This window comes from Triticum aestivum, chromosome 2B (assembly GCF_018294505.1).
Source record: "Triticum aestivum cultivar Chinese Spring chromosome 2B, IWGSC CS RefSeq v2.1, whole genome shotgun sequence".
Lineage (NCBI taxonomy): Eukaryota > Viridiplantae > Streptophyta > Magnoliopsida > Poales > Poaceae > Triticum > Triticum aestivum.
The window spans coordinates 617984195-617996031 of record NC_057798.1 but is presented as its reverse complement, the minus strand read 5'-3'; the positions used below and the strand labels follow the sequence as shown (position 1 = coordinate 617996031).

The 11837-nt window shown below is 53.8% G+C and overlaps 1 protein-coding gene across 1 annotated transcript; it reads right to left on the bottom strand.

Moving 5' to 3' along the window:
- Window positions 1-443: 443 nt before the first annotated feature.
- Window positions 444-3398, bottom strand: LOC123039331 (GDSL esterase/lipase At1g33811-like). The gene is made up of 5 exons (XM_044462539.1): window positions 3131-3398; window positions 1506-1639; window positions 1192-1413; window positions 806-1076; window positions 444-723 (listed from the first exon to the last, which is right to left on the bottom strand). The coding sequence occupies exons 1-5, from the start codon at window positions 3396-3398 to the stop codon at window positions 503-505; spliced, it is 1116 nt and encodes a 371-aa protein (XP_044318474.1). The 3' UTR covers window positions 444-502.
- Window positions 3399-11837: the final 8439 nt, after the last annotated feature.

Below are 11837 nucleotides of genomic sequence, written 5' to 3'. Positions count from 1 at the left end.
GGGTGAAATTAATTACGAAACTCTAGATTTAAATTCAAGGAGGGGAGAGATTTTGGTTCGTGCCCCTCTGGAAACCGAGCGTTGCCACAACCGTTTTTAGAGGAGTCATTTCGATATATTTATGTCCCGTTGCAACGCACGGACATTGTCATAGTATACTTCAAATAGTCACATTGCTCATTGCTCTTGCCAATCGTAATCATTCGTGCAAACCGTGCTTATGTCTTGTGTGAAAAAAAAACACACACTAGTGAATAAAGGGGAAACAAATCCTACAGAACGATCTCGGATAACAACAAGCACGCCGGCTTCACCAAATTCTTGGACGTGGACAACAAACCCCCTATAGTCTATACTCATCCCCCAATCAAACTCCAGACCCTGAGTCTTTGTTGTCTCCCTTCATAAAAAAAAAGTCTCTGTAGTTCCACACCACTACTTATTCCGTAGTCGGTAGTACCAAGTCGTCCGTCGCCAGATAGATCGCTTGCGATTCTCCACGCTACAGCGCCGCCAGCTGCCCCACGTTGATCGGGCGGACGAATCTGCCGTTGTCGATGAAGAGCGCAGACGCGGCCAAACCCGACGCATATTCCGTCGGGTGGAAGCTGTCCCAGAACACGAAGTTGGTGCGGTTGGGGCATAGCGTGGCGGAGGTGTTGCACAGGCCCACCCCGAACGGCCCTGGGCCGGCGCAGCAGGCCGTATCCACCACCGTTGGGTCTGCCAAAAAAAGGTAACGACACATTATTAAAATAAATATCCCGACACGTTACCGCATGACAAAAGGGTATTCCTGACATGCCTTTCGCGCCGCCGGGTGTGAAGACCATCTCGGCCATCCCCGCAGAGTCGCAGATGGAGTAGTGCATGCCGTCCAGATCACCGCCGAGCTCCTGGAGCTTCGAGGCTAGCAATGCGTAGAGTTGCTTGGAGAGGTTGTTCGCCGGGCGGAAGCAGTGGAGCTCGTCGAAGTCATTGTGATGTTGCAGCGCGGCCGCCCTCTGCGACGGGCAGCACCCCACCAGCGACGGGCTGACGATGCTGAACTTCCTCGCCCCGAGCGCATGCAGCTCCTGCAACAAAACAACGTCCCTGATTACGAGGTTCTGACCAGCAGCACCAGATAGCGCACATACTCGCCCAAGTGTAAAAGACGCTCTTATATTACGGGAAAACACGCGGTCGCACCTGCAAATAGGTCTTGTAAGAGTCGACGAGGCATTTCAGGAAGGCGGTATCGTTGCGGTTAGGGGGCGGGTTCTTTGCATGGGCGTACTCGAACAGGTCGTTGCTGCCGACGCTGATGAAGAAGAGTGATCTGGAGATGAGGTCGTACGAGCTGTTCCCCATCATCTTGACGACCAACGTGAACTCCTCCAGTTGGTCGGCCATGCTGTAGACTCCTCCGCACTGCACAGAGGAAGCCAGCCTCTTACGTGGTTACTGATGCAGGAATCGAGCCATTTAGTTGGGGCCAAATAAAGTCTAGACGGTGTGCGTACATGTTCGCCCGTTTGGTTCTGCAGCCCTGACCCTCCCGATGCAAAGTTGATGCCGTCATTCATACGTGGAATGATGCCCTCGGCCTGGAGGGAGAGGAAAGCGGGTGGGCTCTCGTTGAATCCAAGTAATTTAGCTGCACGTCAAATAGACAGTCCCTATATTATACGGGGTATATACATATACAACAAGCTGGTCAACTCCATCAAACGGACGGTGCGTCAAGCATCTCTGCTTGGGGTAAAGACCCGCACACACGCAAACGCGACCCTGCGTCGCCTCCCCCGGCGGCGGCGGGGAAACCCTAGCCGCGCCGCCGCGGCCCCCTCCCCACCTTGCCCCCCTTCTCGCCACCGTCTAAGGCAGCCGCCGGGCAAGCCCGGGACGCCAAGGATGGTGGCGGCGGGGTCTCAGCTGCCCTGCTCCCGCACGGGGAGTTCAGGATCTGGAGCGGCGGCTCTTTTGGCGAGGCACGGCAGACTCTTGCAAGCAGCCGTGCGGGCGGTGGATCTGGCGTCCTGGCCGCGCGGGCGGCGGGATCCCGGTGATCGTTGGCGGCTGGCGGCGGCTTCCGCGGCGGTCAGTGAGCGCGATCTGGCGCCTCCCCTGTCCGGCGTGCTGGCCAGCCTGGTCGGGCCGCGCTTCTCTTGTTCGCCGGTTTTGTACAGGAGGCACTGGTGGTGGCGGGGATCTAGTTCGGACGAAATCCCTGGCCGGCCATGGCCGGCCGCGCCGACGGCGACGCCTAGGGCGCCGTTCCCCTCCTTGGAGGCGTCGGCATGGACTGATCTTCTCACTTCCCCTTCCACTAGGTCTGCTGAGCGAAAACCCTAACTTTGTTGGGCGGCGGTGGCGCTCACGGCGCCGTTCACTTCTTGAAGGCGCCGCTTTGGTAACCTTGGGGTTGGGTGGTGCTTGAGGGTGATGGGCGACGGCGGTGGTGCGGACCTATCCTAGCATGGATCCACGTCGTTGCTTGGAGATGGACCTGCGCAGGTGAAGGTTGTCGTTTGGCTTCGTGGTGGCGTCCATGGCGGAGGACCTTTTAAGGCTCGCGTAGGTGGAGGTCGTCGTTTGGTGGCGTGGTGGCGTCGATGGCGGAGGACCTGCCAAGGTTGACACCTCAATCTGCTCTGAATATGGACCAATGGAAGATGACGGCGACGACACATGTGAGTGCATCGGACCGGTTTGTGCCCCGGACCCGGTAGATGGCTTGGCCGGGGCCTCCGGCTTTAGATGTTAGGCTTATGTGAGAGGTCTGGGTATGTGGCCCGGCTTGCACCCTTTCATCATATGGATAGAAGTAGGGGCAGATGTTGCCAAGATGTTGGATTCAGGTATATTGTTGTTCTATTTTGTAAGGTTCTCGAAAATAATCAATAAAATGACCGCATGCATCTCCCAGATGAAGAGGCCGGGGTCATCCTCCCTTTTTTTTAAAAAAAAACTTGGTTGTCTTGTATAATTACTTGGCCAATAGTGAATGAATCACAATAAATAAAAAAATTAACTGTGTGCATCATTTGATGCAGAGACCGGGGTTATCCCCCTTCAACAAAAAGCCAAAAATTAGCTCAGTCGTTGATGCTCAATGGATCATGAACGGGGAAATTTTTGACGGCACCTATCTGGTCAGCGAGGTTGTATCCATTGCTGAAGCGGCCGGTGGGCGCGTGGGAGGGGTGGTCGACGCCGTACTGCGGGTAGTTGGCCCTGCATTCGGGCTTGCAGTCCGGCAGCAGGTTGTTGTTGCCGACGTCCACCGTCGAGTCTCCGAACACGAACATGGCCGGCACGAGCCGCTCCCCAGCGCCGGCGCCGGCGCCATGTAACAGCGCGAGCTCGAGCATGCACAGCGCAACGAGCGCGAACGCCCCGCCGCGGCCGGCCATTGGACCGATGGAGCTCTCCTTACCTCGCGCCTCTGCCGCACGCACGGCCTCTTCGCTTCCACAATACGAGCGGGCATTGGTACGTGGTATCAGCATGCCTATATATACACCGTGCGCCCAGGACGATTCGAGGAATGATGGGACGGCGCCAAGAATGACACGAATATAATAAGCAAAAGGAGATGCAACGATTGGCTACCCGCGGCAGTATCTTCGAATCCTTCGCCGCAGTCAGCGACCCGACGGGATATGCTGCTTGTTCCGTAGCGCAGAAGCGGTTCATCTTCCCGCATGTGTTTCTCAGTCGTGCTAACCATTGTTAACTCTACTTCTTAGTAGTTCAGTTCTTACTATATGCCAGGGTATCCATGGTAGTGACTAGTGAAGAACTTTGAATCGCCTGCTAGTGGAGAAGAGTAATCCGGGCTTGGATCTTCAGCCAGTGAGCGGTTGCGAGCCGGTGGCCTGTTGCGGTCGGGAAGACGAGTGCATGCATACGTACAAATTGGACCAAAACCGAGACGCGACGTCCCCCCGAGGATGGCGAGCTGCCTAGCTGGCACTGCGAAGGAGTGTATAGAATATCTCGGGGACGAGTGGGACGTGGTCGGCGCGCCCTCGGCGCTAGCTACATCGAGGCCGAGCGCATTGTCGTTTACTAGCGTATCCGCATGTAAAATTCTGTGGTCGAGGAGGTACGTGGCTGCATTCGTCAGGCTGTTCGCATTCTATTTTGGATACCCGCCCTGCCTTTATATAATAATAATGTGCTTTAAACAGCTAACTGCATGTGCACTCCAAGTCTAACTGTAGTCCAATATAAATATTTAATAGAAATATAATTTTAAGAGTTAAATACACTGAAGGTGCCTCAACTTGTCATGAGCAGTCAGTTTAGTGTCTAAAGTTGCAAAATACACGAAATTGGTGCTTTAACTTGTCCGGACGTGCAAATACGATGCCTCCATCCGTATCAGGACGTGCGTCCAGCCGGCGTGGGATGCCATCGTGGCAGTGGCCCACCTGCGAGTGGCTCAGAGTTGGGAAGGCGCTGGGTGGCCCTAGCGTGAGGATTTTTTTTTACAAAACCCCCACATATTTTATTTAATCACATTGGAAAAAGATGTGTGATGCATGATCAAACATGAGCCCTCGTGATCACCGAATGCATTACAAGCAGACACTTTCCACCTTACCATACTCTGCTCAGTTCATATTTAAGATATCGAACTCTGTATATTTCATTGGTATGCAAAACGTAACTTTGGAGCATGGGCATATTGTGCCCTTTTTTATGAAGTTCAAAGAAATGGACTTTTACAGCTAAAGGATTTCTAAATTTTCTGTACATGCACACATAGAAGTGTAACATTTCTGTGTTTTTTAATCAAAATCTAAGCTTTTATGTGCGAGATAAAAAAGCCAAATAATTTTGAACAGAATTTGAAAGTCACTTAGAGCACATACATACATTTTTGTGTGAAAACAATCAACTCTTTTTACACTTTTAAGTGCCAGTTTTAGAAGCGTGCTTAATGGCTACCGTGCTCCAAAAATCCACTTTGGTTGCTATGTAACTCTTCATGTGATCCTTTTTATATATGACGCTTCTATTGACCCGCACAAGTTTTATTTTTATTTTTTTCAAGTTCTTTATTTTTATTTTTCATATTATTTTTACCTTTCAGAAAAAAAGAAATGTAATAAAAAATTACAATTCCATAAAATTATAGTAAGTTAGTACATTTGAAAAATGTTCAACATGTTTTTGGAAAAATAAAACACATGTATTAAAAATTATAACATGTTTTTGAAAAATGTTCTGCTTGCATTTAAAAATTGGCAATGTGTATTTAAAGACAGTTCAACATGTATTAAAAAATTATTCTATTACATTTTGAATAGTTGTATTAAAAAGTTCAAAACTACACATTTTAATGCATGTTGAAAAGTTTACAGAATAGAACATTATCAATTTGTTAGTAATTAGGTATTTTAAAAATACAATAAAGATAAACAATAATAGTGTGTACTTGTGGTCCAGAATGAACATACATATCTTTACATGATAATTTCTAATATAGTTGAACTATTTCAATCCCCATAAATTTTTGGAAAAAATTCATGTCTACCTCTTTAAAGTGCGCAATAATGATATAGAATTTAAAATAAAGAATAATTGCATATTTTTATATGGGAAAATTTGCATGCCATGAAACTAAACAGGAACTAAAAAAAAACCTTGTAGATAACACATTAGGAAAATTGCAGAGATACGTGGAAAGCATCTACATAGCTTTCTAACTAAAAGGTGAACGCATGGCATGTTTTGGCCGAGTGGACAGATCGAGTCTTAGTTGATCGAAGTGTCAGGTTCCAAACCGCTGCATGATGGTTTATTTTCCATGTTATTTCTCACTAGCATACACTATTTGAGGTCTTTTTTATGTGATTAAATAAAATACGATGAAAAAATCCTCATGCACATAGTACTCAGCACTTTCTTCGCTCTCAATCACTAACAGGTGGGTCACCGCCATGCTGGCACGCCACGTGGGCTAGACGTACCTTCGGATACAAAAGGAGGCACCGTATTTGCATGGTCGGACAAGTTCGAGCATCAGTTTCATGTATTTCGCAACTTTAGGTACTAAACTGACCGCGCAAGACAAGTTGAGGCACCTCCCATGTATTTAACTCTAATTTTAACACTTCACCTTGACAAATATGTTTTCACCATTTTAAAGTAGTCATCTCCGCGCGAACACCTGATTAGACTTGGGGTCTTCTCCTATTTGCTCACTGGCATGAGCCAGCCGCCCATCTCTCTACTTCAAACTTGGTCGCTAAGGGTGTCCCGGATTAGGGGGTCCTCGGGCTGCCGGCCTATCTCTCATGGGCCGGCCTGGTGGGCTACTCTGGATTCTGTTAAGGAAGGCCGAGCTTCAGATAACTCCATAATAGAGAAGGAAACCTCCGAAGACTTCGTCTTCTCCAAGGAAGATTTAGCATAGCCGGCGTATTTGTCTCCTGATGGCAACCAACATATGTAACCCTAGGCACCCCTGGTGTCTATATAAACTAGAGGGCTTAGTCCGTAGAGGCTAGAACCATCATCCTACCCATCTAGGGTTTAGTTCATCCGAATTCATCCGATCTCATGGTAGATCAACTCTGTAACTGTCGGATTTCGGGTTCCGGCAGACCCTTAAGGTTCGAACTCTGGGGTGCGCGCAGAGATCAAACCTCCTACCTACTCACGTGTCGTCGCCTCGCAAGGATCTAAACTACACGAAGAACAACACAAGGGACACGAGGTTTATACTAGTTCGGGCCACCATTATGGTGTAATACCCTACTCTAGTTTGTGGTGTGGTGGATTGCCTCAGGGGCTGATGATGAACAATACAAAGGAAGAACTGCCACGCGAGGGGAGGAGTTCTTGTGGAGGTGATGCCTCTTGGGAAGGATTCAATCCGCATCCCTTTCTTCTGTGGTGGCTAGCCCTATTTATAGAGCAAGGCCCTGGTCCTCTTCCCAAATATTGAGCGGGAAGGGCGCCAACAATTGGCCATTTTAAAGGGGAACATCTAGTACACTTATCCTGGCTAAAGTCGATCCTCGCCTGCCAAAGACTCTGACGGTGACGCCGGCTTGGGCTCCACGATGACCTCCATCCTGCCGCTCTGCTGGTCTTGGTCTCGTTGCACCGAAATGGTTGCCTTTGCTTGATACTCTCGCTCGCGCTTGCCTCCTTTGCACCAAAGAGGAAACAAGGACTCTACGCAGGCCGGCGCCCGCCTGGCTTCGATCGTCATGGCTTGCGTCATGGGCACCTCGTGAGGCACCCTACCTTGATCTCTCCGCCTCCTCGCGAGCCATCCTGACGAGGCTGTGCCCGAGGAAGCTTCCTGTCGTCCGCCCTGTGAGGCTTGGCCCCTCGCGAGGGTCTTGATCATGTGTTGATGAAGATGGGCCGTACTGGGCCACTCCTTGAGCCACGCCGTAGGCCGCATGCAGGCAAGTCTGGGTACCCCCATTCCCAGAACGCCGACAGTAGCCCCCGGGCCCAAGGCGCGCCTGGACTTGGCTTAGCAGAGAAGCGAAGGGGCAAGTGCGAAGCGCCGCGGGCCCCAATAGCCTGCGGCCTTGGGCGCCGCGTGGCGGTTGATTGGACGCGGGCGTCCCTGTTTCCCCATGCTTCCTTATTTTGCGCCCAGCTAGGCGGACCCGCGGTTGCACACAGTCATCCCTCTTCTCGCCGCTCACGTGTCTCCTGCTCTTCCTCCCCTTGAGCTCCAACCTCCGCTTCCAATCCAATCTCGAACCTTCCCCCTTCCTGTCGCCATGGCGCCAACGAAGAAGGGGAAAGGGAAGAAGCCTGTGCCCTCGCCCCGCTCGCCGCCGTCGACGACTCCTGCTGTCGATTAGTCGATCATACTCAACCTGGAAGCCTTGGACAAGGTCAGTTCCGCCCTCGCCACCATCTTCAACGAGTGTGGGAGGATGACGGTCTGGCCCGCGTCTCACTTCTCCATTGACAGAATAGTCACCGAGGTCTGGTACTTCGCCGACGCCCTTTGGGCGGGACTGGTTCCCCCCTTTTCCGATTTCTTCAATGCTGTACTTTCTCATTATCAGATCCATATGATGCATTTGGGTCCCGAATCCATTGCTCTCCTTGCCATTTTCGCTTTTGTTTGCGAGGCGATGGTGGGCATTCCTCCTTCAGTTGCCTTGCTGCGCCATTTCTTCTCTTTGCTCCTCAGCGACCCCACCCAATGCTCGGGGTGCGTGAGCTTCCTCGCCGCTCCTGAAGCGACAGCCTCGGGGATTGATTTCAGCCTTCCTCCTTCTGCGACTGGGTTCCGAGAGCGGTGGTTGTACGTGGATGTCGTGCCCAACCCCCTGCTCTCGGAGCCAACCTTGCCCGTTGTCCCCAACTCGGGCTGGGGCCATGAGACGCTCACGAGCCCCCGGCTCGCCTTCGTCTGGTGTCGCTTCGGGAACTTGAGGGCGCTCGGTGTGACGGCACCCAAGGTGGTGAAGGAGTTCCTCCAGAGCTGCATTGCCCCTCTCCAGCGTCATTCCCGCCGAATGTGGACCTTCGGGGGGGGGGGGGTGTGAAGACCGCATGAGGCTCCAGAAGGAAGATCTGGTGCCTGAAGTGCTGAGGAAGGTTCTCATGATTCTGACTAGGGATCCTTCCCCTGGCAGCCTCCGGCAAGGGGGTGCCTTGCTGTACCTTTGCTCAGGCAGGGCTGATTTCGTGAAGCAGATGCCCAACTTTGATGAATGGGGGCTGCGCCTGCAGGCCTCATGGGACCTCGTGAGAGCCCAGTTGTGGTGGTTGCCCTCCCGGTTGCCCGCGGCGGTCCTTCCTCAAGTGGTGGAGCCGGGAGGCAAGGGCCGCCGGGGGCTGAGGGGGCTGCCGTCGGGACAATGACGCCGCGCGGAAGTCCTGAGGTGGCAGCTTCTGAGGCCTGCCCTGTGGCGGCCGAAGGCATTGAGCCGCGGCCCGCGGCTTCCGTGGCAGAGGCTCCCGAGGCCCCGGCCACCCCCACGGGGTGGCACCTGGCGACGTGCACCAGGGCAATGCCCCCAACGTCGGTCACCTTGGCCCTTCTTCCTCGTCGCAGACTGACCCTTGCGCCGAGCTCCTAGGCCGCTTCCGCGTGGACTTCGAGGCCCTTCGAAAGAGAAAGGAGGCCTTGGGTGGTGATGATTACCCATGCCGCCTATTGAAGCGCAGGAAGTACTTTGCCATTGATGAGTAAGCCTTCTCCTTTTTTAGTCCCTTAATTTCCCGTTGCTTCAGCTGACCATTGCCCTACAGGGTCCTTCCTGCCAAGTTCATGGAGACGGCCGAGGAGCCATCCCCCCAGGCCTCTCCCTCTCCACCGACGCCAAGCGTCCCGAGCTCGAGTACTACCCTTGTTGTGAGGTCAGTTGGAGAGGTGAGCCATCCTACGGAGCATCCTGATTCTGTGCACCTCGCGACCCTCCTTCGCGAGCTCTCCCAGGGCACAGCCAGTCTGCCCTGGGCTCCTCCTTTGGTCATGGACGGCGACTGGCTGAGGTCGGTCTTGTATTCTTCCTTGGAGGACGAACCGGCTCTGGGCCAGGCTTCTGGCGGGGCACGCCCGAACATCACGAGGGCGCCAGCCCCCAGCCCCCTGCCCAGAGGGGGCGTGCCAGTTCGCGGCCCTTCGCACACGCCAGGGGCGGAGGACGACGCGGAAGACGTGATCGAGCGTGCTCGGGAGCGCTGCGCCCTTCGCCAAGGGTTTTTCCAAAGGGCGGCTGATGCAGTGAGCCAGCTCGGTGTGGAGCTTGCCGGTGAGGACGCGCGCCTTGAGGCCGAGGGTCTGCGCCTAGCTGAGGAGAGGCGCAAGCTGAAGGTGGTCGTTGCCCTTGCGCACCACCAGCGTGACCCCGAGAACGCGAAGGCCGAGTCGCTGGCGGCTTCTTGGGAGGCCTGCTCCCAGGCCGTCGAGGAGGCCCCCAAGGCTGACCAGCGGCGCAAGGCTGCAGAGGAGCGGGCGTGGGAGCTCCAGACCTGGAGTAGCTCCCTGGAGCGGCAGGTGGAGCTGCATGAGGCGGCCCTTGCGTCGATGAAGGGGGCTTCGGTTGACCAGGCGGAGCTCCAGAGACGTGTGGAGGCACTGACGCTGGAGGCCGCCAAGCGCACCCTTGACCTCGAGCGGTTGGATACGAGAGAGCGCCTGGTGGCGCAGGTGGAGGATGATGTCGCCGCACAGGAAGCCCGAGCCCTAAAAGAGGTTGATCGCCGGGTGGCGGAGGCCCGCTTGAACCTCGAGCGCGAGTACGGGGAAAGGCTGGAGCTGATCAGGGTCGAAGCAGAGGGCAGGACCGTCGCCCTTAAGGCCAGGCTGGATGAAGCGACGCGGCGTGCAGACGCTGCCGGGGCCGCCCTTGGTGCAGCACAGGTGGAGCTGGCTTCCTCCCGCGCCGAGGTACTCCTTCTCCGTTAAAGGGTTGACGCGGTCGAGGCCGTCGCGCGGCGGAACGAGGACGAGATACGCCAACGGCAGACCTTGGAGCACATGCATGGCCCTACGCTCCACACGCTCCGGGAAAGAGCTAACACGACCTTGGGCAACATCTGTGAGGCAGCCGTTGGGGAGCCTCATGAGGTTAATTATGCCGGTAACCTTCAGTTTTTCACTGATGTGGTGACGCAGCTAGAGACTCGGTCGGGCAGAGCCGACAGGTTGGTGGAGGAGAGGAGCCATGCCTGTTGGGGAACGTAGCAGAAATTCAAAATTTTCCTACGAGTCACCAAGATCTATCTATGGATAAACTAGCAACGAGAGAGAGGGGAGTGCATCTACATACCCTTGTAGATCGCTAAGCGGAAGCGTTCAAGAGAACAGGGTTGAAGGAGTCGTACTCATCGTGATCCAAATCACCGGAGATCCTAGTGCCGAACGGACGACACCTTCGCGTTCAACAGACGTACAGCCCGGGGACATCTCCTCCTTCTTGATCCAGCAAGGGGAGAGGAGAAGTTGAGGGAGAGCTCCGGCAGCACGACGGTGTGGTGGTGGAGCTTGCAGTTCTCCGACAGGGCTTCGCCAAGCACTACTACTACGGAGGAGGTGTTGGGGAGGGAGAGGGTTGCGCCAGGGGCAAGGGTGAAGCTCCCATGCGCCTCCCCACTATATATAGGGGTGGAGGGGGCTGGTTTCTTTCCATCCAAGTCCATTGGGGCGTTGGCAAAGGTGGGAGGAAAGAAATCCCATCATTTCCTTCCCCGCCGACTGTTATCCCCCCTTTTTAGGGATCTTGATCTTATCCCTTCGGGATATGATCTTATTCCTTCTAAGGGGGGATCTTGGTGCGCCTTGATCAAGGGTGTGGGGCCTTGCCCCCACTACCCACGTTCATGTGGGTCCCCCCATGCTGGTGGGCCCCACTCCGGAACCTTCTAGAACCTTCTCGGTACAATACCGAAAAATCCCGAACATTTTCCGGTGGCCAAAATAGGACTTCCCATATATAAATCATTACCTCCGGACCATTCCGGAACTCCTCGTGACGTCCGGGATCTCATCCGGGACTCCGAACAACATTCGGTAACTGCATACCAATTCCCATAACAACTCTAGCGTCATCGAACCTTAAGTGTGTAGACCCTACGGGTTCGGGAATCATGCAGACATGACCGAGACAGCTCTCTGGCCAATAACCAACAGCGGGATCTGGATACCCATGTTGGCTCCCACATGTTCCACGATGATCTCATTGTATGAACCATGATGTCAAGGATTCAAGCAATCCCGTATACAATTCCCTTTGTCTAGCGGTATTGTACTTGCCCGAGATTCGATCGTCAGTATGCCGATACCTTGTTCAATCTTGTTACCGGCAAGTCTCTTTACTCATTCCGTAACACATCATCCCGTGATCAACCCC